A 24,872-nucleotide genomic window follows, 5' to 3' on the forward strand; every position below is an offset into this window, starting at 1 on the left:
GGAGCCACAAGAGAGCCTCTTGTAATAGTGGACAGGAAGAAATGTCATTCTGGGGGCTCGTCCTCCCTACTGCTAATCTGTGGGTCAGCCTTCAGCTCTGCAGTCCAGGGCTGAGTTTCCGTGAAGGGTTCCAGCTCCTGAAGGCAAGCTTCGTCGCCTGCGGCACCTCCAAGGAGACCCCCCCTCCCCAGCCACATTTCCTATTTCACTTTTATAATTCATTCATTTTTCAAGAATGGTTTATTGAGTTCACTGCCGGGGAACAGTGGGATGGGTAACAGCTAGAATACAGCCTGCTTGTTATTCATACTTTACTTCTTTTAAATTTTACATGTATTTATTTATTTTGCATGTGTGTCTGGGTGTGCATGCCACAGCTCATGTGTGGCAGTCAGAGGACAACCTGAGGAAATCTGTTCTCTCCTTTTGTGTTCTGGTGTCAGACCTGGCTTAGCGGCAAGTGGCCCTGACCTGTTGCTCCATCTCGCTGCCCCGCCCCCCTACGTTTTTTGTGTGTTTGTTTTTAACTTAAAGGCATATTTATTTGTTTTGGGGCATGTAGGTCAGAGGAAAACTTGCAGGAGCTGGTTCTTTCCTTTGGTCATGTGGGTCCTGGGAATCAAGCTCAGGTTGAGAATCTTCAAAGCAAGCTCCTTCACCCACTGAACCACTTGGTCCTTAATTCCTATTTTTAAAGACAAGTTAGGCCAGGTGTGGGGCCATGCATAGTCCCAACTACTACAGAAACACAAGCAGGAGAAAAGCACAATCTGGGGAGTTCTGGACCCACCATAGCAACAGGATGAGACCTGATCTCAAGAAATAAACAAAGCCGGGTAGTGGTGGTACACGCCTTTAATCTCAGCACTTGGGAGGCAGAGGTAGGTGGATCTCTGTGAGTTTGAGGCCAGCTTGGTCTATAAGAGATTGTGCCAGGACAGGCTCCAAAGCCACAGAGAAACCCTGTCTCCGAAAACCAAAAAAGAAAGAGAGAAAGAGAGGGGGGGCGGGATAAACAAATTGGGCTGGAGAGATGGTCCAGAGGTTAAGAGCACTGGCTGCTCTTCCAGAGAACCTGAGTTCAATTTCCAGTAACCACATGGTGTTTCACAATCATTTATAATAGAGCTGGTGCCCTCTTCTGGTGTGCAGGCATACATGTAGGCAGAATACTGTATACATAATAAAAAATCTTTAAAAATGAATTAATTATTTATAAACAAAGGGGCTGGGGATGTATCTCTGAGTGCTTGCCTGGCATGTCAAAGGCTCTGGATTTGATCTCTGGCAGAGAGAGAGAGAGACAGAGAGACAGAGAGAGAGAGAGGGGGAAGAAGAGGGAAAGGAAGAAGGGATGGAAGGAATTAAGGGGGATGCCTGGCTTAGTGGCTCTCCTCATCTCAGGAAAAGAGGGTCTGATTCAGGAGGACCTGGAGTTCAAGCCCACCTTGGCTACAGAGAACTTGTCTTAGAAATAAGTGAGTGAAATGAGCTGTAAACAACAAAGGCCCGTAAGCCAGGCATGGTGGTCCTCAGATGGCTGGCTGAGGTAGGAGGGTCACTGTGAGTTTGAGGCTAATTTGACTAAATAGTGAGTTCAAGGCCAGACTGGGCTACATAGATTCTAAAAAAAAAAAAAAAACCAAAAAAACAAAACAAAACAAAAAAAACCCAAATAAACAAAAAGGAAAAAACAAGAAAAGAGAAAGAAGGAGAAGAGGGGGGAGGAAGGAGGGACGGCACATGGGATGCTGGGGCAGGAGGTTCAGTGTTGGTTTCACTCAGGGAGTATCAAGCCTGGCCTTTGATCCCCAGAAGTCCATCCCCGCTCCAGCTATCGGAGAAGCAGGTCCCGCAGCGGTGGGAGGGGTGCACCAGCTGTCTCTAAATCTGTCCTCTGCTCTGTGTTGGAGCCTGAGGTCCATGCAGCAGGAAGTTGGGAGGGAAAGAATGTGACCTAGGGCAGGGGCCCCAGAGCTGGCTGGAACGCCCTGTGCAGACTGAATCCCAGGGGAAGCACTGACTTGGCACCTGTTCCTGTTGTCACGGGTGACGAAGGTTTCCCTCAGGAGCGAGGACCCTTCATCGCACATCAGGCCTGGGAGTCTACACAGCTGAAGGCCAAAGCAGGGGAATGTGGGTCACCTGCAGGCTAGGCTCTGTTAACCCCAATAGGTGGATCCCACAGATCAGCTGCAGGGAGGGTGAGCCCCCAAACGACATTTCTTCCTGTTCGCTATTGCAAAAGGATCTCTTGTGCTCATCCTAATCAAAGGAGGAGAAAGTAAAGTGTGGGAAACAGGCAGTTTAACTAAACTGACAAAGGTACCGAGCTCCTCCCCGCCACATTTGGCAAAGAGTAAAGCCAGAGAGATGTCCTTGTGCAATGGTGAGTTAGTTGGTGGTGTTAGGGTGTGTCTCTGTGTGTGTGTGTGTGGCTTTTGGCTCTAGGAGGGTGTTGTGTGTCCCAGTTCATCAGCCAGCCTGTGTAGATTGCTTCTCCAAGGAGGGCAGACCTGATTGCAGGACTCTACAGTGTGGAGCAGCAGGGGGACCTCAGTAGGGTGCCCCGCGGCTGCCGTGTTCCACGAAACTTCTCAGCTGGAGGCTGCTTCAGCACTGACATTTAGTTTCAAAGCTAATGGGAAATTCAAGGCCAGGTTTTCATAGCTCTCTTTCTGGTGTTTCACGCTTTTAAAGCCAGGTGTGGTGGTGCACGACTTTAATCCCAGCACTCAGGAAGCAGAGGCCAGCATGGTTTGTACAGCAAGCTCTAGGCTGATCCAGGCTACACAGTGAGACTGTCTCAAAAATATTATTTTTGCAGCAGAGTTTCAACGTGTTTTCAGGCCTGAAACTCAGCTTCCCAAGTGTTGGGACCAGAGGCAGGGACCACTACGTTCTAATTGATCTTCAGAGGGACCCTCTGATGGCAACAAGGACTTTCTCCAAATGCATCACGGCGGGGTCACAAGCGAAATTCATTTCTCGGGTTCATAGTTCTACAGGATAGTTGAGCAGATTGGGGTGAGAGTGGCCTTTCCATGCTGGAACCTCGCTGGGACACAGGTTGCCATGGCTTCTGACATGACCCTTCGCTTTGCGTGAAAGAGCCTAGAGGGGTGCTAATGGGTTTCATGGGCTTGCACTGGAAGTATCCTGTCTAGACCTGCGACCATCCAGGTACAAGGGAGGCTGGGAAATGTAGTACAGTGCCCGGCTAGGTCTGTGAGTGTAGGGTATACCCACATAACCTCACCGTTCTGGCTTCTGTTGGTTCCTGGGCGCCATCAAACCAGGAACACACATCTCCTTTTGTCTGCCTAGCAGCAATGCTAGAATCCTGCAGGTGATTTGCTGGCTCCTATTCGCTCACCTGGTTCTCCCATCACCTGTTCCTAAGTCCCTGGATTACTGTCTAACCATTGCCCGTGGATACAAGAGCTGGAGGGCTCAGCATGGGGTTCAGAGAGCTGGATATTCTTACTCCAACCAGGGGTAGGCTGTCTGCAAATTCCCCGCATTGCCCTCCTGCAAACCCTGGGGCTGGTGTTAGAGAAACACCTGGCTGAGGCCAAGGCCCTGCGATGCTCCAAGGGTCTTCACTTCTGGTACCTTCCGTCTTCCTACAGGCTGAGCAGCACCTGGTTTCTCTGGACCCCTAGGGAAGTCCCTGTCATGTGACCGGGCTTCCCAGTCCAGCCTGTCCTTGGTGCTAAGAACAACATCCGTTTGGGACCAGAGCACCCATTTTTATTCTTTAGATGCCTCACCATGCATATAGGCTGGCCCCAAACTTATGAGCTCAGGCAATCCTCCTGTTTCAGTCTCCGGAGTAGCTGAGACTATAGGCATGTTGCCACAGTCAGCTTAGAGCTCCTGGGGTCCTGGGGCAGAGACCTCCTAGAATGTTCTGATGGGCCTGCAGCTAATCCCCCATGGGACTCCCCGCTCCCACATGAACAGGCCCTAGGCAAGAAGCTAACCTCTCACTCACTGGCTGGCTGGGCTTAGCTTGGCTCAGCGACCCTCCTGGGAACTCAGGCAGTGGGAGGCAAGCCCTACTTTACCTCATCTGTGAGAGGAAAGTTCCAGACCGACAGCCAAGACAGAAACCCTCAGTCCTACCCTACCCTGAGCTGCAAACCTAAATAAAGAGAAAAATAAAGCAGTGTGTGTGGGAGGGAGGGGGGTGGGAAGTCAGAACCTAGGAAGCTGCCCCCTCCTCTGGCATTCAGGTCCTCCATCCTCCAAGCCTGGAGGTCCCAGGTGTTCACACACAGTGTGTCCCATCATGTAGTTCCTTCTGGAAACTCAGAGGGACCCGCCCTTGCCACTCAGTTCTTCCATTTCTGGCCAGGACTTCTGGCTATGGGGAAAGGTTAAGTGGAAAGGTCGGACTCCTCTTCAGCCAGTATCAGCTGGACAAACCTGTACAACCTTTCTGAGATTTCTGAGTCTGGGAGACGACATGGGGTGTGCAGGAGCCTTGGCTGGAGTGTGAACAAGTTAGCAAGGGGCTGTCATTCTCATCCCTAACCACCTAAGATCAGGTGCCACCAGCATTAAGTGCTCCTGCCCTCTTCTGCCGTCTTGTGGCTGCCCCTGGAATTGCAGCACACTAAGTCCCACATGGGATTCTCCAGCAGTAGGTGGAGCTCTGCCCCACTTTTTGGTACAATTCTGAGTCCACCCTACTTTGTCTAGGCCCCTCGCCACACTCATTCAAACAAAGGAGAACTTTGGGCTTGTCCTTCTACTGGCGACTGATCTGTTTCCACGGCAATTCGCTTCAGGACTAGGTAGGTCTGGGACGAATAAAAGAGGCTTAGTTCTGTGCCTAGCTTCTGGCATCTCTGGCCGGAGGAGCATGGGTTCTAGTTAACTGAGAACTTGGGCATGGCCCTTACAGTGACAGCACCTGGGCAGGGTTTGGAGCTCAGGTCAAGCTTGTGCTCGGTGTGTTAGGGAACACCAAGGGTAGCATGTTTGCCCTTCCTAAAGTACAGTAGCTCATGAACGGTAGAGGAACCAGTGTCACTATGGCCAGCTCTCGAGGGTGATTTGCGAGAACCTGTCTGGAGAGGAGGTAGGGCTTGGCGGAGGGCACCTGTCTTGCCCATCTCCCAACATGACAGCCCTGCTGAGCCTTTTGCAAGCATTGGCCTTTTTGCTGGTTCCCGTGATGCTTCTTAATCCTCCTTGCACATGGAAAAGCTTGGGGGAGACTACGTCGGGGGAAGCAGGAGCGGCGGAAGCAGGCGGGGTTCAGCCTGATGTTATTAGTGGGTAACCTCCCAGGCAACTACGGAACAGTTGGCGAAGCACAGGCACACGGGGAAGAGGTAACACAAACTTGTTTTCTTCTTGTACAGGCAGGGAAGGGTGTTCCTGAGTACGCAACAGAAGAGGTAGGAGTACAAGCCTGCTGAGCTAAGGGTGTCTCTCTTTTTCTGGAGGACTCGCTCTCTCTGCTCAGGCCCTGAGGCCTCTCCTTACTGTGGGACTGGGCCTACTGGGCTATCCAGTTGGGTTATGGTGCAGTAGCCAAGGCAGCTCGGTTCTGGGGGCCCTCACAGGATGGGCAGGCAGTCTATTAGGCTCTGGGGAGTGAGGGACTTGTGAGCTTCCAATGCAGGACCATTTGGGCTTGGGACCTGGGCACTCCAGCTCTAGGACAGGGCAAGAAGATCCCTCAAGTCCGAGAAATCAGAGCCATAACCATTAGCAGAGTTCAGGTTACTGATGGAGGTTTGGGGGGTGGGGGTTTCAGGAGTTGGCATATCTGGCATCGTGTCTCCCTCAGTCAGGACAGGTTAGTCACAGGTTTGGGGTCCGCAGCATTGAAGGCACAGATAGTAGATGTGGGAATCAGGACTAGGGTACATGTGACTGGGGCTGCTCCTGCGAGGCTGGGTCTTGGCGGCCATGATGCTGTCCACTAAGCGTGCTCCTGTGTCAGGGCTGTGAACTCCACATGGCCCTGTAACGGATATGGGTTTAAAGTGGCACATGGGTCCCACCAACTGCTTCTAGGGCCTAAGAAAGCTAGAGGGACGGAGGTGGGGGTTCTTAAGTGATGTCCTCCCGCTGGTGGAACCTTACATGTTGTTCTTCCTGCGGCGGTGCAGCAACGCATAGATGATAGAAATCAGGGCTACAATGGCCAGGCCTCCGAAGATGATGCTCAGCAGCACCGTGTAGCTTCGTCCTGGCAGAGATGAGAGCAGCAGACAGTGGTCAAGGAGACACAGGTGTGCAGAGGCCAGATGGCTCACAGGAGGGGCATCTCACCTGGCTGACACTCTGGGGTAGGTGTAGACCAGGTACCATCAGCTCGGCATTTACTGGTCTCAGACCCTACCAAGCTGTAGCCACTGTGGCAGCTGAAACGAACAGTGGAGTTCACCAGATACTTCAAGCCTTCCTTGTGCCCATTCGAGGGTGGGGGTAGCCAGCCACAGGACACCACTGGGATAGGGGTAGAGCACCAAGGACAGGCCTGAGCTGCTGGCCGCTGAGCGGGGCTCAACAACCTGAGGGGTCCACCCCTTGACCCCCTTGCCACCCCCTACCAGGTTGTAGGCTCCCCAGACGTTCTTGGTGCAGTCGGAGGGCCGTCCGTGTGGCATTGCCCACACTCACGCTCCCCGTGCTTATCGCGTCAAGGATGCAGAAGCGGTCATTCTCGCACAGCCCGGACACTCCTTCTACCTGGCTGAGTGTGATCTCGTTGAAGAAGAGTGGTATGAAGTTGGAGTCATGCTTGGGTTGGTTCAAGAATTTGGAGACCAGAAATGAAGAGTCATAGGTGAACAAGGAAGAGGTGTTGGCAACAGCCCCTGGGGAGACAGGCGGCAGTCTTGTGTGGGCACAGTTCCCTGCCACTGCCAAGTTTCTCTCCTTGATCCATTGTCACCCTGTCCGATCCCCTCTCACCCTCCCTGCCCTGCGTATCTCCCCCCCCCCCGGGGGGTCACTCACAGTTGGCTCCAAACTGGAACACCTGCTGATCGCTGGCATCCGGGGGCAGGACCTGCTCATCACGCAGGGTGAAGTCATCTTTGGGGTTATCATTGAGTGTTCCCAGGAGACCACGGGTGTGGGTCAGGAACTTCTCAGGCAGCAGGACGGTCACACTCAGAAAAGGACCTTGTACGCTGACCTCAAGGCCAGCCCCCGATGACAACATGATTGACACCTTATCCTCAGAGGCCACTGACAGGAACATGCCTGGCCATAAGTAGATATGGGTTAGGGTTGCCCTCTTGGCTCCTGTGCTCTGCCCCCCAACTGATGGAGGAAGGTCATTGGCTAATAAAGGCACTGCCCTGGCCCATTTTATTGGTTAGAGGATAGGTGGGAGGAGTAAACAGAACAGGATACTGGGAGGAAGAGGAAGTGAGCTCAGAGACTTGACAGCTCTCCTCTAGGGAGCAGACGCCTGAGAGAGACGCCATGCTCCTGGTTCCTGGGCAGACACACGCCATGAAGCTCCGACCCAGGATGGACTAGGCTATAATCTCCCCGGTAAGCGCACCTTGGGGTGCCATACACAGATGATTAGAAATGGGCTAAATTAGTATGTGAGAATTAGCCTAGAAGAGAATGGACCAAGCAGTGATTAAATGAATACAGTTTGTGTGTTGTTATTTCGGGGCATAAGCTAGCCGAGCAGGCGGCCAGGGTGCTGGGAATGCAGCCCTGCCGCTCTTATTACTACACCCAACCCTTGTCACAGCACCAAGGTAGGGTAGAGGGTACTTAGAGGAAAAAGGAGGATGCACCCAGGACTAGCTACTGACTCTGGCCACCATTCCCATCTCACAGCTGCATGCATCCAGACTGCAGGTGGCTGACCCCAAGGCCATCCCTGCAGGGATTTCCCTTTCTCCATGCTGAGGCTACATGTTTGGGGTCAATCCCCGACGTGACTACAACAGCCTGGCCTGCTGTGGCTTTTCTTGAAGGTCTTTTGGATGCTCTCACCCATCCCCAGTAGGAGCCATTTCATGGTTCAACTCTGGTGTAACACAGCCTGGTGGTAAGGGGGACGGATGCCACTGCTGTGGCTCCTGGCTGCCACTTCCAACCCGTCTTAGCCCGTGTTCTTAAATCTGTAGGGCCAGCTGGTGCCTTTGCAGTGGGTTTTGAAAATGGAGTAAGGGGCCACAGCAGGAGGTGAGTGCCATCATCATGGTCTTTAGGCTTCTGTGGGCTGTGTGGGCTACATGCTAGTCACTGGCCTTTCAGGGCTCTGAGCAGGCCCTATAGTTTTGACAGGCATTCCCATGCATATGAAGGTATGAGAGAGACCTCGGGCTGAGCAACTGCTCCCTTTGGCCTAAGAGAGTCACAGGCAGGGCAAGGATCCCTCAAACCTGTCACCATGTGCATCGTGACTTCTCCAAGGCCCGAGAAACCTTTGCTTTTGTATTTGAGCCCCAGAGGCTACCACCTCTTGTGGCAGGACGAGGGGACAGCATGACAGCCATGGGTAATCCCTGCATCGGGCTTGGCCACTCACCCTTGAGGTCCATCCAATTCTGTTCAGTGAAACTGAGGGCTTTCTGGTTCAACAACACTTCCAGGGCCTGAGGACTGCCAGCTAACCGCACCTCTACTACATCTGAGTTGCCTTCCTGGACAGCCACTGAAGTCAGTCCCGTGCCACGGGCCTGGGTGCCTAGGTAGCGGGTGCAGAATGGGGTTCTTTTGGTTCCCGTCTACTACCCTGGATGACCCAACAGTGCCACCCCCAAATACAGACCATGGGGCCCTGCCTCACCATTGGGCATTCTCCCGGGCTCGGCCCGTCCCTGTACCCTCAGGTCAGTCAGTCTCGCCTCCAACAGCACATACTCTCCGCTCCCGCTGAATGAGAAGCTGGTGCCATCGAAGGTGACAAAGTGGGGGTCCCCAAAGGCAGAGGCTGAGGTGAAGTCAGAGGGTCAGGTAAATTTCCTGGGCCTCTTCCACCCAGGTGTGACCTTCCCTCTGCGATCAGGTACCCAGGCCCACACCCACCCAGGCGTGGAGGTCTGTAGGTGCGGCAGTCACTGGAGGGCCGCCGCTTCATGTAGCGGGGACACTCAGGTGCCCAGAGACAACAGTAATAGAAGCTGATGACATCGTAGAGCCAATGGGACATGCCGGGCACACGGGGCGGGGTGCGGTATGGAGGTGCACCCCAGTCATGGCCGCGGTCAGGGGTGCTGCCGCTCGTCGAGTCTGAGGTCAGGAGTTGTGTGCCTGCTGCCGTATAGCAGCACTGCTGGCCTGAGCCATACCTGGGGCTAGGGTAAGAGCAAGTCAGGGGCCATGCTGGCAACGTCCCTGGATCCCTGCCCATCCCTTATCCCTAGTCGGGTAGCTCACCTGGCCTGCACGGAGCGCACACAGTGCACAGCCCCTGGGTGGTAGGTGCAAACGCTGCCTTGCTCAATGTCACAGCCGTAGTCCGTCTGCAGAGTACCCAGGAGCTATCACCTGGGCTCTGCATTCCCTCCTCCCTGAGGACCAACCCCAAGGAGACCTTCAGATCCCACCCTACCTCCTGGTGGCCTCTGTCTACCTCAGTCAGGGAGGTTGGGCCCGCCTGTCCTCCTCCCGCTTTCTGGGGGGCCCTAATAAGTTCAGGGGCTTACAAAGAAGCGGCCAGAGTCAGCCCTGGCCTGGGCCAGAGTGCAGGGGCAGTCTGGCAGCTCCGTCAGGAAGTTGGGCAGCTGATCTTCCAGTGCCTCCCAGGCTAGGCATTGTTCACGGGCCCAGGCTACAGAGTCTGCCCGGAAGTCGTCCCCCAGGTGCCAGGCCAGCGCATGATCATTGGTCCAGAGCGCCAGCACATCCCTGAGGGAGAAATGATGCAGCGGCTAGGGATGGGCTGCTAAGCACCTGACCCCCGGGTTTTCCTCGGCAAACTCTGCGGTCTGCAGGTGATGATTCCGGCGTATCGTCTGCCGAGGCCCTTACTGTTGCCCAGGATAGTTCTTGCTGCTGCTGATCCTCAGAGCTCCCACTTTCCACTTCTGGTGCTCAGGAGATGCGGGCTTTGGGGTGAAAGTAAAGACGCCGGAATTGGGGGTGTTTCCAGTCAGAGTGTACAGATAGGACCACTTTGCTGTCCAGTCCTCTGAGTAGGGTTTTCCTAGAGGAAGAGGAGACCATGATCAGCCCTCCTGTGGCCCCTTCCTTGCCTCAGTTTCTGGAACTGACTGCCTGATTGATAGGCAGAAAGCAAATGGATAGAAAGACGGTCCCTGTGGTTGGACATGCTCTCATGCTTCAGCAGGGTCCCCAGCTTGGGTGACCAGTGGGGACACTCTTGAATCACTGGCTCTGATCCATGCCAGGCTCAGAGGTGACAGAATGGAGGTGGTTGCTTCTGTCTTCAATATACACTAGCTACTCGCAGTAGGTCGCAGTATCCAACACTCTTGCTGGATCTGGGGTCCACCACGCATGCCGGAAGGGACTGTTCTTCTCTTCACCTAGCTGCAAAACCCTCCTCCTCTGCCACGCTGCCTCAAATCTCTTCTGACTCTCCATTTGCAAACTGCTTCCCATGCCCCTGCCTCCAACCCCACCTGGGACTCATTGTCTCCTAGCTGAGGGTCTGAAGTTCCCAACACCTCTACCGGCCCTTGGCAGGCCCCACCTGTCTCCTCGTAGCCCCACAGCTCAATGGTGACAGTTGGCGTGGGCAGCACGGAGGTGTTCCAGGTGAGGCTGAGGTTCCCAGTGGTGTTGGAAGTGCCGTAATATTGCCAGCGGGTCTCGTTCACCAGCTGGCTCTTCTCAGACTCGGATACTTTGTAGGGATGGGCTGCGCAGGGGTGACGAATGAGAGGGGACTTGATGGCACAAGAGACCTGGAGGACTCTGAGAACCTCTCAATAACAAACACTGAAAGCAGCTAGGTGACAGTCTCCCTCAGGGTCTCTCGGTGGGAAGACACCATGGCCAGGAGAGATGAAGGCCTGGCCTGCAGAGCTGAGGACCCAAGCCAGATTCCAGCTCTCATTTGGCCCTTCCTCAGCCCCTTGCTGAGGGACCATCAGGGGCCAAGTCTAGGCCTGAACCATCTTGATGGGGACCCCACAGCTCCAACTCCTTGTGGGCTGGGCCTCTGGCCTAGATGCCATGGGTGGAGTAATGACAGAAGCCCTCACCCAAGGGACTGGTTCAGCCAGAGGGACGGGTAGGCAGACTGGGTGTAGTATCAGTATACATGGATTAACATTGGGGAAAGTCCCCTGGCCTTGGGCTGCGGATGGGAACCAGGGCCCACGGGAGGGTGGGGTCTATGGGCTTAGAGCCTAGACCAGCTTGGCAGAGTGAGGGCTCACCAGCAAGCCAAGTGCCTGCACGAGGGAAGGAACGGCCGTTGTCCAGTGAGACAGTGAAGGGAATGTGGCCACTTTCATAGAGCAAGGGTGATATACAGTGTACTCGGGTCAAATTGTCGATATAGCCAAGGGTCTCGATACTGTCCTTAAACCTGAGGGAAAGAGATGGTAGAGTCAGCCTGAGCCAACAGCTCAGAAGACTTATACTGCTCCTTAGGGAATGGATTATCCTAGGTGTTCCTTTATCTTCCTGTGTGCCCTTGGTCCCAGGGTGCTACCTCCAGCTCCCCACTACACATATGGGGTTGAGAGTGTGGGAGCCCCGATGACCCAGCTGCTTAGGTCCCCCTACCTGCAAATGACGCCATCAGTAGAGCCAGGCCACTCCAAATGCTGCACCATGAAGTCTTTGCCACCCATCATGGAGCCCGAGGTGGGTGAAATCTCTAGGCAGTAGTCCAGAAAGTCTTCACAACAGGTGCCGAGGCCAGAGCAGGTCGGATGACAAGAGCAGAGTCCACCCTGTTCCCCACAGCGCAGGGAGCAGCTACTCTGGGCATCTGGAGAAGAAACTCTCGTGTATTGGGGTCAATTACCCTACACACAGGGCCTGTGTACCCTGGAGTCCAGGAGAAGCCTCAGTGGATGTTGACCAGGAATTGCTCTGGCTACCAAATGACACAGTGGAAAGCCATTGGTTCATCTTAGCACATAGCCACCATTCAGGGTCCAGGAGGGAATGGTGTCTAGGTTGAGCTTTTCCCATCTTTTTCTGGGGGTAGTGTAACAGTTGAATTCCAGAGAGCCCCACCCTCTGTAAAGGCAGCCAGGACACTCCCTTTTAGGGGACAGGAGGAACATTCCAGTGAGGATTCCAGCACAATGTAGTTTGGGTGTACACCACAGGCATTGTGGACATCCTGTTCAGGCCTTCCGCTGTGGGCTGTGGAGACCTGTGGCAGGGCTAGATTTCAGCCCAGGGATGCAAGGCCAAGACCGGGGTGGGGTGTTAAGTTCTCAGGCCAGAGCCCATCTCCCAGCAGGCTCTTGCCAGGCCCTTGATGAAGGAGGTCCACCAAGAGCCAGGCCCGGGCCTCAGCCACCAGCCCCACTTCGCTAAGTGGAGTATTTGCACACCAAGAGCAGCAATAAATATTTATTGGCTAAGGACTCAATGACTGCAAGGGGTGTGGGAAGATGCTTCAAGATGCCAGGAGATAAAAGTATCAAAAGGGCGGTGACACTTTCCTGTGATGGAAGATAGGGTGAGGCGGGGGACTGCGGGCTGATAACTCCCAGCTCAGCTCAGGGAGAGGCTGAGGCAGGGGACTGTGGGCTAGTAACTCCCAGCTTGGCTCAACCTTCTCGCTAGATTTTCTTGATTCAGCTGATAGGGACCAGCACAGGGATAGACAGAGGCTGGAGCTCCGTATGTGATCACACCCTTCACTGGGGCTGGGAGTGCAGGCCAAGGACTCTTGGGTCCCCCGCTTCCTTCCTAGACCACGTTTTTAAGTGTCCAGGGAGTGCAGGATGATGAGCTTGAGTCAGACCTCCCATCTCTACCAGAAATGTCTAGAAGCAGAAGCCTCAGGATTTCTTCCCAGTACTCCCCAGCACAGCCACAGATGGACTACCAGATGGACAGACACTGAACCCAGAGGGGTGTCTGCTTAGGGCCTGCCTGCCTGATCAGGCAGATAAACAGGGAGGGCTCAGAGGGCAGAGTGGGGCATACCTGCTGTGGACTTGGGGCCTGGGATGGTCACCAGCAGCATCAAAATCCAAGGCAGGAGGGCCAGCTTCATGGTGAGTCCTGGGTGTGCAACCAGCAGCAGGCAGCACAGAGGCTCAGATTGCAGGACGGGATCCCTCTCTGCTGGCCTGGCTCCGCCTACCGGCCCCGCCCAGCGTTCTGCGGCACCACTCCTCTCCTTCCCTCCCCCCCTCCTCTCAAAGTCCACAGGTGCCCTTAGAGACTAACAGCCTGATCTGCCTAGCTAGCACATTCTTGTTCCATCGGCACAGCCTTGGGACCCTGTGTGCGCATGAGGGGCTGGAGTGAACAGGCATCAAGACCTTTGGCACGTGAGAAGCCAGCTGGCGGACACTGCAAGACAGCTCAGACCCTGGGTCACACAGTCCAGTCTTGTGTGCGAGGCTTCTGCAGGGTAACTTAGTCCTGGTCCCTTCAGGACAGACGCAGGCCTCTGCTTTCCTTAGGGAGGTGTTGCTAATGCCCACTCGGCCTGACGGAGGTGGAGCGGGACTTAATCTTCTTGGCATGCAAGGTGCTTGGCATGGACTTGAGACTGGGTCACTTCTGATTCACAGCAGGCTTTAGAGGAGCCCAGGGCCCTAGTGTTGCCATTCGGCAAGCTAACATACCCTGTTCTGGGTTCCTGAAGCTTCTGCAGAGAAGGAGCCGGATGGAGACCCTCTCGTGGCTCCTGGTAGTCCTTGATGCCAGGGTGGCCCATGAAGGCCCCCAAGCTTGGGCTTGTTACAGGAGAGGGAAGCTGCTGTTTCTCAATGCAGACACATTGGCTAGCCTCAGGGGAGGAGGAGGTAGGCAAGTTGGCCAATGAGCCGAAGTCTTCTGGTCTGGTTGGTGATCCTTCTCTGTTCCCGGGTCTCCGCCAGCCCATTGTTTCAGGCCTTGTCCCTTCTTAGTCAGGGCTGGAGCTCACCTGTGGATCTCCCTTGAGTGAGGAAACCTGTGGTCAGGAGCGGAGCCAAGCTGCTCCTAAAGTGACCATGTCCCCACGATACCTGCCAGCTCCACAGGTCTATGTGGTGAGAAGTCTCTCAAGGCCTTCACGCTTACCTTCCAGAGCAGGAAGAGAAGCTGTGTGCACACAGGTCCTGTGGCAGAGAGCAGCCTGTGCCAGTGTTCCGGGCCCAGGCCTGATATAGGTAGGCACAGAGGCTTGGTTGAGTGCCTGCTGTCCCTGATTTCTTGGCTCTCCAGAGGGTTGGTTGTATGAGGACTCAACTTGGGCCTCCATGTTTCTAGCTCCAAAGGGTCTGGACTAGGGATCTAGGTCTGGTTGAGTTTCTTCCTTCTCAATTGAGGGCATGTGCCCAGTCCATGAAGGCACAAAAGGGTACCTCATCTCCATTCTGGCCTAGAGCTTTCAAGGAAAGAAAAATAGGGCCCTAAAGTGCTGTGGGTGACAGCCATGACAGGCAGGTATGGGCCCCTGGAACCTCAGTATCTCCAAAATGAATGGCATGGAGCCCAGGAAAGGGCAAGGGCCAGAATCATGACTCTGATCTGGTGTGGTCTTAAAAGTTAACTTTTAGCCAAGTGCTGTGGCACACACTTGCAACCTTGGTCAGGAGCCTGCCTGGGCTTCACAGTCTCAGGGCTTCAATCTGGTCTCTCTCCCCAGATCTTACATTTTTATTCTGCTTGCATGTATGTCTGTGCATATGTGTGCAGCGCCTGTGGAAGCCAGACGGGAGCACTGGATCTCCTGGAACTGGAGTTAGATCTGGATGTGGACTGTTGCGTGTGTGCAGTCAGGGCTCTTAGTGGCTAAGCCAAACCATCCAGCTCCCAAATCTTACTTCTGAGCCGGCAGCCCACACATACTCTGTCCCGGCTCCACACCTGTGCAGCTGGTCCTCTCTGGGAGGAGTTATGATGAGGTACACCTCCCAGTTCCTGAGCTACCTTCTTCCCCATAGTGCCCTTCTGTTAACTCCTTGGCATCACAGTAGGCTCTGCCTTCCTTGTGTTCTTACACTTAACACCATAGGAGCTCCAGGAAACCCGGCACCCTCTCAAGCACTGGTCCACCCTCACCAGGAGTCTCCCCAGAGTCAGCAGTCCAGGGGTTTCTGAACAGTACTCCCTGTCTGAGAGTGGAGGGGGGGGGGCAGCCCCTGCACGAGGTGACCGCCCCCAGGGTAAGTAAAGAAACAAAGACCATTTTCCCAGCTTTATTAGAAAAGAAACAATGACAAAAAGGGTATGGGGTGAGCTAGACTCTTGATGCTGCCACCAGAACCCACGTTAGTCTGTTTGTACAGAAAGTCAGTATTCATAAAACAAAACAAAAAAGTGCCAGCCCTGCTGTGTAGACCACAACCAGTTCATCCTCATGTGCCTAAGATAGCTCTCATCTTCCTTTGGACCAATACACTGGGCGGACAGCCTCAACCAGGGCAGGATGCTGTAAAGAGGGAGCCGGGCAGGCTTAGGAGACCATGGGAAAAGGTACCTCACATGGGCTTCTGGCCTTGCTCAGGGTCTGGACCAAAGGGATTCCAGGCCTAGCTGTTGCTCTGGGTATGGCCGTAGGGGCTCTAGGTGGCCCCCTCATATGTCCATATAGTCGTCATCCTCGTCTGTCTCACTCTCCAATGAGGACTCCTGGCTGGATGTCTCCAGAACCTCCAGGGCTGGCTGGCACAGGCTCTCCTTCCTCACGTTGGCAGCTGACTGGGCGGAGAGGATGGCTGACTGCACACAGGGCAGGGAAGAACATGGTCAGGAGTGACCGACTTTACCCTGAACCTCTTGACATTAACCCAAATTCTCACCCAGGCCTCCCCGTAGCTCAAGCCCCTTCGCAGACCTCCAGTATCATTAGCCCCTACACCAGGCCCCCTGCCTGGTACCCAGTTACCTTCAGCTTCTGCTTGGTCTCCTCCGAGATGCTGCCTTTAGGGGAAAGCAGGGTCGGGGTAGGTGGTGTGACGGTGATCTCAGGGGGAAACTTGGTGGTGGCTGAAGGGATCACCAACTTTGGCATGTTGGACAGGAGGCGGGATTTGGCCCTGCTGGACTCAGTCTTGCCTTGATGGCTCTCCGGTGACTGGGTACTTCCGCTGCTGGGGACCTTAGTGCTGGTGGCTGTTGGGAGACCTCAGAGTTTGAGTTCACTTGCCTGCTTAGTCTTCCCTTCTCGCTAAGAACTCAGTTCCTCCTACGGAAGTCAGAGAGCCCAGCTTTCTGCCTATATTGACTGTTAGGGTCCCAGGCTCAACTCTGGTTGCAGACCTTGGCACACTAGGTTTGGACTTGCAGCTTGGAGCACCCTGGGCTCTGAGAGCATCAGAGGCTCCAGCAGTTTCTCTGAGGTTCCCCAGCACCAAGAGAACACAAACCCGCTGTTGCATCTTCTGAACTATTCCATTCCAAGGGGAACACAAGCTGGCCCCAGTGCATACTTTTTCTCTCTCACTCCAGTATGAGTAAGGAGCTGAGTCTCCTGGAGGCAGTCAGGGCCATAGCAGACTGCAGATCTGGAACCTGGCAGCCTCCAGGGAGCTGCATGAACTGGGAACAACCCAGCTGCCCTGGCATGACTCCACATTCTTTTAGCCTCATCTCTTTAAAAGGAGTGGGAGCTTATCCAGAGCCCTGCTTGGTCTTTGCGAGCTGGCGCCATATCCTTCTATCCCGAGTGGTCTAGGGGAGACCTGGCCAAGCAGTCTCAAGGAGCCTGACTAGGAGAGTGGCTGGTGGGTTCCCACAGAGAGGCGATCTCTCTGCTCTGTACAGACTTAGCTGCCCACAGAGAAACCTCGGTGACAGGCCCAAGCTCCTCCCCGTACAGAACTGCTCCTCTGGGCTTAAGAGAGACTCCACACCCGGTAGGACCCTTCTGTGGAGCTGGGGTGAAAGGAGGCTTTAGGGTCCCAATAGGTCCCTGCTAGACTCTAACCAGGGCCTTTCCTCATCTCTCTTCCAATCCACCAAGCTGGATGGATCCTCTGTGGGGAAGCCTACCTAGGGCTGTCATCTGAGAGCAACCTGGCGGGAGCTGGTGCTGGGCTCCCCTCAACTAGCCTTACCTTGGCTGCAGGTGGGCTCAGCACCTGTCTGGCAAGCAGCCTCCACTGGCCAGCAGTGCTGCTCAGTCAGGGGACCTGTGGCAGTCATTTTCATCTGGTGCCGTGGCTCTTGGGGTGGAAAGCTGGTACCTTCTGTTGTTCCTGACAGCTGCTCTTCTATCTCTATGGAGACACAGGCAAACTGCAGGTAACAACCCCATTCCGTGGGAGTTGGGGACAAGTCCCTCTTCCCAGATCCCCACATTTCTGTGACAGACTATGCCTTAGGACATGTAACAGGGAAATGTGGCCAATATGGGAACACTGGGATAAGGTGGCTCTCCATCCCCACAGCCCTGACTAGTCTTTACAGTCTGGTACCATGTCCTTTCATCTTGAGTGACAGTCTTTGGAAAACCTGGCTAAGAGATCTTGAGGAGCCTGACTGGTAGAGTGGCTAGTGGGAATGAGAGAGAGAGAGAGAGAGAGAGAGAGAGAGAGAGAGAGAGAGAGAGAGACAGACAGACACTGACTGACTATGTCTGTGCCCTGTCTCTGCCCACAGGAACTCACCTCTTGCATCTAGTAAGATACTACCACAAGGCTGTCAGGGGTGGGTTTATATGTGAGGAACCTAATCCCTCTTGTGGCTCATAGGAGTAGGAATCACAACCAGAGTCAAAACCACCAGCTAAGACCAGTAGACAGAGAACATGAGGGCACCATGTCTTCCTGCTGGACCGAATCCCTCCTTGTTTGGCACAAGGCAGGAGTCTGGCACTGGTCAAGTGTGCCAGAGCCTGAATGGCATTAAGGGACAACTGTGTACCTGTATTATCAGCTAGGATCTGCCTCCCACCTCCTTCAAGTTCACAGTGGTCTTGCAGGTGGCTCTCTCCTTCCGCTCACTCAGGTACACTGTCTGCCCAGCTCTCACTCTGCCCCCTAGGCTTCTGCCAGGACAGCTGCCACCCCCTTCCTCGGGCAGGGAAGAGGCAAGGGCCTGAGTGCCACGGAACTGTCCCGCCCAAGTCTCCACAGAGCTGTTCCAGGAGAGGAGCTCTTGCTATGGAGCTCAGGATAGGTCCATGGGATTATTCAGTTTCAGCCTCCTGAGGAAGGGCTATACCACCACACCCAGCTTGAAGAAGGCCATAGCTTACCTGACCCGAACCACTCCCTCTCCTGTCTTCAATGCCTGGCAGTTTAGGTCACAGGCAAACAATGGCTGGCAGCATGGAGCAGCTCAGGATTCCACTGCAATGTTCCCAGCACCACCTCCCATGTGCAAGGGAAGGCCACCAAACTGCCTTCCCTGGGTCCTGACCCAATGCCATATCCATCCATAGGGAGCAGGGGTTCCCTGAGTAGCACAGGTGGGGGGTCTGAGTTGGGTGAGAAGGCCCATGCACTCGATTTCAGCACTTGGTGGATGGAGACAAGAAGGCCTGTGGCAAGCTAGAGGCCAGCCTGGACTACCGAGACCCTGCCCAAAAAGTCAAAACCAAACCAGAGTATCCAAGTTTCTAGATGATATGGGTCAACAGGCCTGACTTCCCTGAGGTGGGCTCAGGCACACTCTGGGTAAGGCTTCCCCTCATGCCAGGATGGATGAAGGCTGCTTAGTGTGCCCAGCTGTCAGGTGCCTTGCTCTTCCAGCCCTGCAAACAGCAGCCCCAGGTGGTAGACTGTCCCAAGTCCTCCCTTCTACTGTTTACTATTCAAGGTCTTCACCGGTAACAGCAAACACTGGCGAGAATTTCGTTTCCCTCTATTTCCAAACACCCGAAATATGGACAGACACTTAAAAACCAAAACTGGTCATGGAGTCACACAGGACCACCTCAGGACCATGGGGAGCCCAGGCTTCCTTTCTAGTAAGATGCTTGCCGAGCATGGCCACAGGGTGCTGTTAGCAAAGTGTTCCTGTTCCCTGCCGCAGATTTCAGGTCTGGCACCAGGTCGGGGATGATTGTCCTGGGAGGCATGGGGCCTGGCTCAGACTTCCCCTGGACTCTCAGGACCTGCATGAAGCCGACATCTTGGCATCTCTATACTGTTTAGGGCAATTCTTCTCCACATGCTGTCCTAACTCTACTCTTTACATGATGGCTTCAGGAAAAGGGACTCTTCTTCATTAAGATGGTGAAGCTGGGCACAGGCTGAGGCTACTTAGTCAGGCAGCAGCAGGCAAGATAAGCTGGGGCTGCATGGTAGCAAGGCAGAAGGCAGAGAGCCCTCTGCCTTGGGGAAAGCCCCACTCCTCAGCAGCTGCCCCCTGGCTCTCCCATATGTACCTTGGAAGGGTGTCCTGTAGTTCTTGCTCTCAGGTAGGTATCTCAGCCTTCACTTAGTCCCACTTTCTAACCATCTGCTACTGAAGTCCCCCACTATGGCTGTCACTAAGCAGACTCTACCATCAAGAGAAACAGTGTACCCAGCCACACGGCTACACTAGCCTGTCAGGAACCTGGAGTTGGTGATGCTCTTTCCATGAGGGCTCGACTAGTTCCAGAGATGGAGGGTGTGGGCTTAAAGAGATTGGTCTGTCCCAAACTGGTCCCAACATCACCCCCACAAAGCTCTGGTGTCCATGGGAAATCCCTACAAACATCACATGCTGATACGGGAGTAGGGGGCAGGCTCGTTCGGAATGTGAGTGTGCCTGGGATGCTCTGCCAGGCCTGAGTGGGCACAAGTTTTTGCTGAGTGCTGTCTCTACCCCATGTTCATTATATTGCTCCCGTGGTAAAAAACCATTTAGTCTAGTCTTGGGGGAATAACTCTGGTGAATAGATACCCAGAAATAGCAGGTACTCTTTCCCGGAGCTAACCTCCAAAGAGAAAATGTGAACTGTGAGATTTTGCTTGCTTGGTGGCAGACAGGTGAGGGAGGCTGCCAGCCAGCTTTCAAGTGGTCTTGATGTCTACCGGCTGTACCTACCAGAATAGCTGATACCAACAGACAGGAGCAATATGTGGCCCGGTGATGCTCAACTCTTCAGAAACTAGGTTGTAAGAGATGCTATAGCTTCCTCCCCACTCTAGCAGAACTCTGGCTCTCAAGGTAGGAGAGCACTAGGTTGTCAACAGAGAGACCCACAGGAGAGAAGACCCCAGTAAGAACCTGTTTCCCACACAGGTGATCAGCCACAGACAGCTGCATGGGAGACCTTGAACTAGGAATATTCCACCTACAACACTGGCCTGGAGCCCCAGTCCTCAGACTCTCCAAAGTCATGGAGAACATGGGTTAAGCAGAGGGTGATACAACCTGAGGTGAGGGGCAGGTGAGGTCCTTGTGGGCCCGTGCCCCCGCCCCTCTGAACTCACCGCCACCAGCACAGCTCCGTTTATCTGCTAAGTGTGATTAGAAGGGCTCAGACTCCTGGAGGCAGAGCCTAGCACGCGTAGCTTTCTGACTTTTCTGGGTGGCACTGGGGGTGGCACCCAGAGCTTTGTGCATGCTAGCCCGAGCCCACCTCAGATCTGACTGCTCTGTTTTGTGGACTTCAGAGGTTCCTTTGGAACAAATGGTGACAGAGAGTATAACTGTGAGTAACTCGGAGCCTACATGGGCACAATCCTTGAAGTAACCTGGGGAGAGCATGAAAGCCCCAGTCACTGAGAGGGGCGCTTCCAACCCAGCCTCCCTACTATGCAGATGAGAGGGGAGACCACACAGTCAAGGTCCAATGCCTGCAGGCGGCAGACCCAGATGTGACCCACAACCACAAAACTATGACTAGGAGGTCAGGCAAGCCCTAAGGGATGGCTCCAGGTATGCGCAGGTGACCCTGTGACATGGAACCCAGGACACAGACCAGGTCTCAAAATGGTAAGAGAAGGAAGGGTGGGCAGACTGGGGCAGAGAGCTAAATCTTAGCTATTTCAGGGTCTCCCGAGCCTGGCTATGGTGCCAGCATACTGGGAGTCAACCAGAAGCATGCAATGCCTGGGGGTTGGCAGAGTCTGGCACCATGCACAATGCCAGAGGAGTGTCTGCACTAAAGAAGATAGTGCCTTTATACACCCCCGTGTGTGTTGTCTTCATGACTCTTCCTCCTAGAAAAGTTCCAGACCACGTCCTGCCTGCCATGCTGACCACCCTAATTGGCAGCTCCTGATTAAGACAGCCTGTGACACCCCATCCTGTATTTTCTTCACAGGTCCATCTACCTGGTCCTGGAGAGTACCTGGGGCCTCAAGGACGGCTGAGGTCAGACCCTTTCACAGCAGCCCAGTCTGCACCAGCTCCTGACCGTCTTAGGTACTGTGGGGCTCTGCTGGGGCAGAGACCAAGACAACTGCACACCCCTCAGTGGTGGTGCCTGTCCCGCTCCTCCTCAGCCTTCCATGTGCAGCGAGGACAGGCACAGAGGCTGTGATGGTTTGAATGTAATTGGTGGTCATGCTCATAAGGAGTTGCACTATTAGGAGGTGTGGCCTTGCGAGGAAGAATGTTACTGTGGGGTGGGCTTTGAGGTCTCCTGGGCTCAAGCTACTCCCAGTGCCACAGTCCACTTCCTGTTACCTGCAAGATGTAGGACTCTCAGCTGTCTGTCTGCATGCTGCCATGATGATGATGAGGGACTAAAGCTCTATTGTAAGCCCCCCTAATGAAATGTTTTTCCTTTATAAGAGTTGCCGTGGTCATGGTGTCTCTTCACAGCAATAGAAACCCTAACTAAGACATAGGGCAAGGTTACCAGAGTTATGGACACAGGCAGTTCCAACTAGGCCATAAATAAATACTGTCAGCAACTGATACTAGACTAGCAGCTGACTGCCCCAGGGTTTCCCCAGGGGTTCTGGAGAGCAACCCCCATGCCTCTTTGCCAATCCCACAGGGAAGGATTGCTGGTAAAGGGGACTAGGCTCTGGGAAAGCTGAGTATGAAAATCTCAGGTTGCCATGTGGATTGAGATGGCACTTACCAGGACTCAGAGAGGCCATGCTGGTGGTAGCCTCTGGTCTGTGTGGCCGCAGAATTCCAGGATCTGCGGACAGGTCTGGGGTAGAGGCTGATGTGGAGGGAGGGCAACCGATGACAACGGTGGCAGAAGACAATACAGTCTGAGGCTTGAGGTGGGAGTCACTGGGCCGCTGGAGGGCATCAGCTGGCAAGGGGTCAGGTGCTGTGGGGGCTACTGTGGCAGGGAAAAAGTTCTCTCTACTGTCCTTGGGGTGCTTGGGGGTGGTGGGTGCGTCTCCTGAGGCCTGCGACAGCAAAGGTAAGGTGAAGAAGGTCAATGGGGCCGCCCTCTGAGCACGCATTGCCCTGTCCCACCACAGCCTAATCCAGTCCCACAGGACATTCCTTCTGGGCCCTGGAAGCCAACATAACACCATACATTACTCTGAGGTTCTTGCTGGCTGTGCCAGAGAGCTCAAACATTCTACCAGGACACAGCTGCCACCAACACACAGCCGAGAGTCTGCTCCTCCTCTCTGGAGACACCCACCATGCTTAGCAGAGCCTCATGAAGACCTGGCTCACTTCTCTGTCCCCTCCACAGTGCCAGTCGAGAAGGACCCATTCACCTATATCTCTATGGAGGATGTAGGCCCAATCTTGGGGCTGGAGGCATGGGTGGTAAACCTACGAGAGTGACTTTCCAAGGGAGAACAAATGAACTAGTCTGTTCCCCAAGCTTGAGATCCTCAGGCCTAATGCTACTAAATTTGGCCACACAGGCCTTTCTTTCGCCTGCAGCCTGGCCTTTGGTTTCCGGGAAGCCCTTAGAAGCCTCTGACTCTCCACACAGTTCCCTTTGCCTTGGTACCCATTGGTGCTTTCTCTTCTGACATGTTTCTCCTAAGATGTTTCACATGATGGGGACAAGTCTGCAAGTTCTGCTTCTGGTGGCTGTCTAGTGCTGGGAGAAGTTAGTTCACTACAAGATGAGGCAGGAGGCCACAGCAAGGCTGGCAATGCGCAAGAGGGCAAACACGAGTCAGAGTGAGGGCTACTTGCCTGCCTGTCTTCAGTCAGGAACAACCTCAGCAGCAAGTGACTGCATCTAAGGAGGCCCACGGTGCTTTCCAGAGACACACCAGGCTGCCACAGCAACAGGGACCCCAGCAAACAAAATGGAAATTCCTAAAGGGGCAGAAGCTCTTGGCTCTAAATGCTGGTGTCTTCCTAATGCTGGCCAGAAGTAGGCCTAGGCTAGCTCTAACTGTCTCAACTGCTCTTCTCAAAGTGCAGGCTTGTGGGACACTCTTTGGGAAGGGGTGAGGTGGAGTGGCTTTGGAAAAGACCCGGAAGAACAGCCTGCCCGCAGTCCCACCCCCTGGGATGATTATGGGATAGTAGGGGACGACATGAGGTTTAATGGGAAACTGGAGGGCAGCCCGCTAGGTAGTGTCTCCTCCAAGAGAGGAGACACAAGGAAAGATGCAGAGATACAAAATAGCCCTCAGACTGAGCCCTCAGACTGGGCCCCCGGGGACAGAGCTGCTAGCCAAACCCAAATGGTGTGTGGTAGTGAGAGAACCTAGGACAATCCTAGGGGCACCCCATCCCAGGGGGATCTGGGGAGTGGGTGGGTGGCAGGTCCTAAGGACCATTTGTCTGCTCTCTTCCACTCTGGCTCTGTATCCCACGAGGTGACCTGACACTGCCTAGCAGCAGGCAGTCTACCCCATTACCTAGCCTGGTGCTTTCAAGGGTTGCTGGTAGCAGCCACCACTAGTGACCTAAATGGTATCGATATGTGTAGGTCTTGGCTTCAAGTAGTCCTCTTTCCCTTTAGCTGCCTCCTCTAAGAAACCAGATTCTACCCTGTCCTTAATTTAATACTGTACCAGTAAAGGGAGGGGGTCTGGTATTTCCTGAATGTGTTTAACACTTAAGCCCATTCAAAGTCAGATATGCACTTTTTTTTTTTTCTTTTCGAGGCAGTTTCTCTGTATAGCTTTCTTTGAGTTCTTTGTCCTGGGAACTTGCTCTGTAGACCAGGCTGTCCTTGAACTCATAGAGACCCACCTGCCTCAGCCTTCCAAGTGTTAGGATTAAAGGCACGTGCCACCACTGCCTAGTGAACGTACACATTTGTATTCCCAATACTCAGGAAGCTGAGGCAGGAGACTGCCAAGAGTTATAGGTCAGCCTGGGCTACATAGCAAATCCCAGGCTTGCGGGCAACAATCAAGTGGTGAGGTCGGCTGGCTGGTTGGTCAATCCTGCCAAGGACTCTGCTTCTCATCTAGGAGGCTGACCCACAGCCTGCAGGCTCAAAGATAAGTCAATCCCTGGACCCTTAGACCTAGGGTCTGACAGTGTTGATCACCTCAGGTCCTATTCTACCAGGAGGAAGCCTGTCTGAATCCCTAAGATATCTGCCAGCTGCTGGGGCTCCTAGGACAAGGCAGTCCAAAACCACTGGGTCACTCCTAGGATGAGAAGACAGACCCACAATGACACAGACACTGACCACGCCCACTGACAAGAAGGCTGTTTTGCCTTTTCTGATCTGTAGCTCTCAAGGCTTTACAGGGGTGACTCTTTGTCCTGCTAGACCTGCCTCCAATTCCTCCTAGGCTGTTCTCCGGCAAGATTCAACATGAGCCCAGGTCTCCCCACTTTTTAAATTTGAGACAGGACCGCTCTATGTAGCCCCTTGCTGTCCTGGAACTCACTGTATAGACTAGGCTAATCTAGAACTCACAGAAATCCACCTGCCTCTGCCTCCTGAGTGCCAGAATTAAAGGTGTGCCCAACACATCTGGTCA

General features: G+C 54.1%; 2 protein-coding genes across 2 annotated transcripts in view; both read right to left on the reverse strand.

The window, feature by feature from the left end:
* Positions 1-5,355: 5,355 nt before the first annotated feature.
* Positions 5,356-13,202, reverse strand: Susd2 (sushi domain containing 2). The gene is made up of 15 exons (XM_041647534.1): positions 13,087-13,202; positions 11,701-11,908; positions 11,349-11,500; positions 10,658-10,825; positions 9,973-10,147; positions 9,648-9,849; positions 9,379-9,464; positions 9,028-9,296; positions 8,789-8,932; positions 8,528-8,686; positions 6,985-7,233; positions 6,576-6,842; positions 6,295-6,471; positions 6,106-6,211; positions 5,356-5,983 (listed from the first exon to the last, which is right to left on the reverse strand). The coding sequence occupies exons 1-15, from the start codon at positions 13,154-13,156 to the stop codon at positions 5,959-5,961; spliced, it is 2,457 nt and encodes an 818-aa protein (XP_041503468.1). The 5' UTR covers positions 13,157-13,202; the 3' UTR covers positions 5,356-5,958.
* Positions 13,203-15,283: 2,081 nt separating this feature from the next.
* Cabin1 (calcineurin binding protein 1) overlaps positions 15,284-24,872 on the reverse strand; it is a 58,019-nt gene continuing 48,430 nt past the window's right edge. The window contains exons 9-12 of the mRNA XM_041647533.1: positions 22,073-22,355; positions 17,157-17,318; positions 15,986-16,212; positions 15,284-15,819 (exon numbers count right to left, since the gene is read on the reverse strand). Coding sequence (XP_041503467.1) covers positions 15,676-15,819; positions 15,986-16,212; positions 17,157-17,318; positions 22,073-22,355 — 816 coding nt within the window. The 3' untranslated portion in view covers positions 15,284-15,675. The remainder of the gene's footprint in view (positions 15,820-15,985; positions 16,213-17,156; positions 17,319-22,072; positions 22,356-24,872) is intronic.

The sequence above is a fragment of the Microtus oregoni genome, unplaced genomic scaffold (genome assembly GCF_018167655.1).
Source record: "Microtus oregoni isolate MIOR12 unplaced genomic scaffold, Mior012 000183F_ref0000375, whole genome shotgun sequence".
NCBI classification, from domain to species: domain Eukaryota; kingdom Metazoa; phylum Chordata; class Mammalia; order Rodentia; family Cricetidae; genus Microtus; species Microtus oregoni.